The sequence below is a fragment of the Strongylocentrotus purpuratus genome, unplaced genomic scaffold (assembly GCF_000002235.5).
Source record: "Strongylocentrotus purpuratus isolate Spur 01 unplaced genomic scaffold, Spur_5.0 spur5_contig_835, whole genome shotgun sequence".
NCBI classification, from domain to species: domain Eukaryota; kingdom Metazoa; phylum Echinodermata; class Echinoidea; order Camarodonta; family Strongylocentrotidae; genus Strongylocentrotus; species Strongylocentrotus purpuratus.
This window is the reverse complement of record NW_022145541.1, coordinates 359,614-365,493: the sequence shown is the minus strand read 5'-3', so window position 1 is coordinate 365,493 and position 5,880 is coordinate 359,614. Positions and strand designations below refer to the sequence as shown.

At 37.5% G+C, this 5,880-nt stretch overlaps 1 protein-coding gene across 1 annotated transcript; it reads right to left on the bottom strand.

Annotated features, from left to right (window-relative positions):
- Window positions 1-2,822: 2,822 nt before the first annotated feature.
- Window positions 2,823-5,485, bottom strand: LOC115923725 (ryncolin-1-like). The gene is made up of 3 exons (XM_030985001.1): window positions 5,459-5,485; window positions 3,937-4,198; window positions 2,823-3,161 (listed from the first exon to the last, which is right to left on the bottom strand). The coding sequence occupies exons 1-3, from the start codon at window positions 5,483-5,485 to the stop codon at window positions 2,908-2,910; spliced, it is 543 nt and encodes a 180-aa protein (XP_030840861.1). The 3' UTR covers window positions 2,823-2,907.
- Window positions 5,486-5,880: the final 395 nt, after the last annotated feature.

The following is a 5,880-nucleotide window of genomic DNA, read 5'->3' as shown; positions in this document are numbered from 1 at the left end:
TCTCTCTCTCTCTCTCTCTCTCTTTCTCTATCACACACACACACGCACACACACACACGCACACACACACACACACACACACACACACACACACACAAAAAAACGCACTTGCACAACAAGTCCTAGGATTGTGTACCTGTCTATATTTGTTTCCTTTCCCTAGCCTTTTTGTATCTTGGTATTTTTTGATATACCTCTCCTTATAAAGGTACTATGCCCCTTTTGCAGGCCAAAAAAATGAAAAGGTGAAATTCCAATGGCAATTGAAAGATAATACTAATTTAGAACTCCCCTTAAAAAAATGGGGCTTGAAAATGTCTTTAAGAGGGAAAATAGCGACTATTAGTTTCCAAATTGACTTAGGAGCAATAGAACCAAAAAGTAATAGTCTTGATTTTCAGACCATTGTACCGCATGGTCGTACGTTTTATGCTGCGCAAAGATTCAATCAGTTTAATTTTGGCCATTACAAGATGGGTTATTGATGTAGACAAATCCCTTTACAGCTCATTTTATGTATGTTATTACCAAAGAAGAAGAAAAAGCCAGTCAGTCACTCAATACTGACAATAGTGTCTGATCGACCGTGAAGTCTAGCAAGTAAATGGTTTTCCTTGCATAATTTGAATATTAGGACTCTGCTAACGTTTACATTTCACAGATAGGATATACTGTACATGACATATTCATAATTCTTGCAGAAGTTCTACAGAATTTGAGGTTGGCTGCAAAAGGTACATAGTATCTTTAAAACTACCTTCGCAATATCGCCCAATACACACACATCCTTCCCATCTCATTTAGTTGCCTTTTCATAAATGATTGAAAGAAGAATAACATAATAAGAACTACAGAAGAGTAACAACAAAGACGAAAATATAAATGAGAAAATGTTTATATAAGATCAAAACCATTTAGTATTAATAAGATGTGCTTCTTACACTATGTTATAATTACTGAACACGAATGGGGCTGCATGAAAATCGATACTTGATAATAATCAATTATTATTTCATCATCAATGTGTGTCTGTTTAAAATTGAGGACTAGTAGATTGTCTGTCACTTCATATGCGAGAATGCAAGAACTGTGTTCGTAAGATGTCTATCTCTTTATCTCCCTACATATACTCTCTTCTCTGAATTAAGTTTTCTACAATACATTAGTGATGGTTATACTAATTCTAATAACAATATGAGCAATGGTAATGTTTTCGAAACACGTCAGTTCAATATTAATATGTACAAGGCGCAAAGGAAAAAAATGGTTGTATTTGTCTCTTTTTCTACATCTTTCCTATACGTGCATCAAATTCACTACATCAATCTTGCAGCCTACATCTTCAATGCTAAGCTGTACAAGTATTCCCTCTACCATTAAAGGAGAGATTTCGATATCTTCAAGGTTTATCACTGTCCCCTTCATCCAGCATCACAGGGGGGTCGGCAAGGCCAAAAAGAGCTGAGACCATTCAGTGTGGTGCAATGAACATCTTTCCGTGCTGACGTCAGAGACATTTTGGCCATGGGACGTTTTATAAAGTTCAGGCGGAGAAGTTGTATTTTTAAGTAAATGCTTGTTTTTTTTTACTTGTGATGTTTTTTTGAATGAATTCAAATTAATATTGGACAAACTGAAACAAGACAATACTATGGAAAGAAGGTAAATTACTTGCACAACACGTCCTAATATTGGACGCTTGTCTCTATTGGTTTCCTTTCCCTAACCTTTTTTTTGTTGTTGTATTTTTTTAAATAACTCTTCCTTTAAAATTCATTCTCCTATCATCGCCCAATACACACAAAACCTGCACACTTCATTGAGTTAACCTTTCATAAATGGTTGAAATATGAATGAGATGTTCTTGAGAATTCCAAAAGTGTAAGGACCAAGACGAAGATATAAACGATAGATTATTTATATGAGATTCAAACAATTTAATATGAATAAAATGTGCTTTTTACATTCTGAAGTATTAAACACGAATGAGGCTGCATGAACATCGATACTTTATAATAATTAATGATTATTTCATCATCATTGTGTGTCTGTTTAAAATTGAGAACTAGTAGATTGACTGTTACTTTATATGCAAGAATGTAAGAACTGTCTTCGTATAATATCTATCTCCATAATTCCCTACATATAGTCTCTTCTCTAAAGTACGTTTTCTACAATACATTAATGATGGTAAGAATAATACTAATAACAATATGACCAATGATAAAGTTTGTGAAACACGTCAGTTCAATATTAATAATACATGTATGTATAAGGTGCACAAAAAGCAATGGTGGTAGTTTTCTCTATTTCTGCTTCTTTCCTAAATAATAATAGTGAACATTTATAATGCGCCATGTCTGTCAAAATTGACACTCCTGGCGCAGTTGTGTGTAAATTGTATAATTGTGGGCATTCGATCATCAAGTAAGATACACATAAGCTAAAGTTTAACATACTTCAGGACATAATTTTTCAATAATAGAATTACAATATAACAATATTACAGAATTACAATATATTTACATGGATATAATTCACTGCATCTTTTTTGTTAAAACTCTTGTAGAAAATAATTAAATCTTGCCAGACAACATTTAGCAAATATTCTAATTTGAGGTTTCCTTCTTTCAAAAAGCCGTAAGAAACATTACAGTGCTTATTCCCCGAATAACCCTCGAAATTTTTTAACACTTATCACAGCAACACTGCATAACCCCCTTATGTTAAACCGATACCAAAATGAGTAACAGTGTTTTGAGGGTGTTGTAATTTGTGTCTTTATTAAAGGAGAAAATGCTTAGAAGCTATGTGTGATAAGATACGAAACATAAAGTGCGATGGTCTTAAGTGTGCTTACGAAACCCCGTGGTAAACCAGCACTTTCTTATGACAGTCGTTTGTTATTTACGTCGGTCGAAGCTTCATCTCCGTCTTCTTGAGGGAGTATAAATTACCGAGCCATACACCCCATACCACACCCTTGGCGCTCTCCGCCTGTGTGGTTGGACCGTTCAGGTATAGGCCGTTGAGGTTAGCACGATGGCATTTATTGTACCACCAGCCTCCTTTGTAATAACCGGCGCAGTGTCCCGCTGCATCATCATGATCGCGGTCCCGTGTACTGAACGAATAACCTGCATGAAACGACATACTGTCACCTGCATAGAAATGAGAAATTGATTTATGGTATACACATGATATAAATTAGTTCAATATAAACACGATCTCTCCGTACTCGACTTGATGCTGCGTGTATGTATTATACGAAGCCGTCCGTTTGTCCGTCCATCGGTGAATGCTGTGTCTTCTGTATTTCGATGTAACAGACAGATGCGTGTGGGTGAGCATTCGTTATTATTCACGGATACTTTTTTTCTTCAACCCTCACTTCTCGACTTTATATCTTGTTACGGGTTAAAGAAAACAAAAACAAGCAAACAAAAACTATCAACAACAAACCCCCTCCTCGTTTACCTCGTCAGATGTGAGAGAGCGTTTGATGGTAAATACCGTTTTACCGTAAAATCGTATATTAACTGTATAAATGAATTGCGGTATTACACTATTAACGTATAACCGTTTTATCGTTTAACCATATACATTTACGATTGTATTACCACAGGGCCTTTAACCGTATTACAATGAACCATATTAAGAAATTACAGTATAACAGAATTGCCTTTTTACTGTATTACCGCATTAGCCTACTACATGGCCGTATAAACCGCATAACGTATCGTGTATACCCTTGGGTCATTCCGCGATTCCACATTGGTCCGACATACCCCGTTTATTTCATGTCGAAAAAAGAAAAACAGACACCTTAATTGATTTGACCAATTAATAATATTAGTGATACCAAGAGGAACCATATTTTTGATGAATTAAAATGATCATGTATAGGACACATCGCAGGATCGCCCTATTTCATACCTGCGTCTCCGGAGTACTTGTCAAGGGCCAGGATGTACTTTGCGACCTCGTCCGCAATACTGAAATTGCTGTAGGTGGCATAGCGCGTTTGTCCATCGAAGTCTTCGAGGTCGATCCGTAGCTCGTAGGTCTTATTACGGGAAAGACGGTGGATGTTGTCGTTACCGAGCCAGTGCTCGGAGGAAACGTTTCCAAAACCGTATTTGTAATCGGACCAGTAAAGAGAGAAGTCAACAGAACCATCTTGTCTACGCTGGAAGACCTACAGAGAGAGTGGGAGGGAGGCATAGGGGGGGGGGGGTTGGAGAAAGAAAGATAGAGAGATAGAGAACGAGAGAGGGAGACAGAGAGAGAGAGAAAAAAAAAAGAGGGAGAGAAAGAGGCGGAGAGATAGATAAAGAGAAAGAAAGAAAGAGAGAGAGAGAGGGACAGATATCGAAATAGAGTGAGAGAGAGAAAAAATTAAAAGAGAGAAAGATGAAGAAAGATGTAGAAAGAAAGGGAGAGAGAAAGAGAGAGAGAGATTGTGTGTGTGTATTAATAATTAATTCAGAACACTAATTACACTTGCGATGAGATGTGTGTTATTAAATGTTATAGAATTACTCTTGAAAAGTGTACCAACACGAAGAAAAGTGGATGTTACCACATTTCGCTCCAATCATAAGGATACGCAGTCTAAATTGTGGGCCAAGAAGAATGCGATGGCAAAGACTATTAAAAAATCAACCAAATCAATATCAATAACCACTATCGACTCTGTTCTTCATGAGGGCCATTCAACAGGCAAGTTCATGGTTGCAGTCTGAGCATGAGCAGATAAAGGTCATTGCAGAACAAATTTCGAAATACACGAAGACGAAATACTGGATACGTGCTCATAAAAGTTATGTAATCATTATTCATTCATGCACAAGCAGTGTACTCCATGATTTATTTAAAAATGTACATAGTGGGATCTCTTCATGCTTTGAAGGTCTGTGTATATTCGGGGTCATTGCAGCCATGTGCTAACCGTAAACTAATCTACCCCAGCAATTATCAGATACCTGTTTACACCTGGGTGGAGAGTGGACAACGTTGATGAATGCAATAGGATATAGGGTAGATATAGACAGAAATAACCGTCTGATTTGGGTCATATCTTTAATAAAACTGACATTTGTTGACATTCCCCAATACATAATCGGAGGTCTAATGGAGCCAGACGTAGTCTCAGTGGAACTACCGACGATTAGAGAGACTGAAGTTTTCGGTCTAGGGTAAATAATGCTCTTGAGTTGATTCTTAACACGATCCATTTTCGAAAAGTCAACTAAAGGGCTATATTTCCCATATAATTTCTTTTTCGGATTACGTTATACTTCATTGTTATGTTCGCATATTTCAATAGATGACGTACAAGGCAAGCGTCATTTTTTAAAGAAAGCTGCTATCGTGTTTCTTGAAAATCTTTGCGATCATGTTAAACGTAGATGGGGTTGATACAAGAGCCATTCTAGCTATCACCGTCATTTCTCACCGTCCAGCGACCTCCATCCGTTTCCATATCACAGTAAACGAAGAGAGGTTCATCACTAACTCCATCGGGATAGATGAGGTACACCCCACTGAGATGGGATGGTCCACCAGTCTGAATCTCAGCGCAGTCACGTGGCAGCCTCGGAACTGATAGGAAATACAAAGGTGTCGTAGTTGAGAGAATTGAATTTCATTGGACCGGCCTCTCATAGGAGAATGTCCCGGATTCGATCTTTGCTTGGTACTTACATCCTTGGACAAGGTTTACTTCTGACCCAGGGAGATATACATGTCTTGCCTCTTAAATTGCGATATTTCCTACAAGGTGTAATAAATGGGCACCTGACTGGTTCTAAAGAGAGACCTTCTGAATGTCGAGAGCTCCGGAATCGGTAGCCTAGCTAATAGAGACAATAACTGAGG

Excerpts from the sequence above, each read along its gene's own strand:
- LOC115923725 (XM_030985001.1), bottom strand. The coding sequence starts at position 5,485 with ATGGAAACGGATGGAGGTCGCTGGACG. Across the intron at positions 4,199-5,458 it reads CGGATGGAGGTCGCTGGACG|GTCTTCCAGCGTAGACAAGA; the intron begins GTGAGAAATGAC and ends CTCTCTCTGTAG. Across the intron at positions 3,162-3,936 it reads CAAGTACTCCGGAGACGCAG|GTGACAGTATGTCGTTTCAT; the intron begins GTATGAAATAGG and ends ATTTCTATGCAG.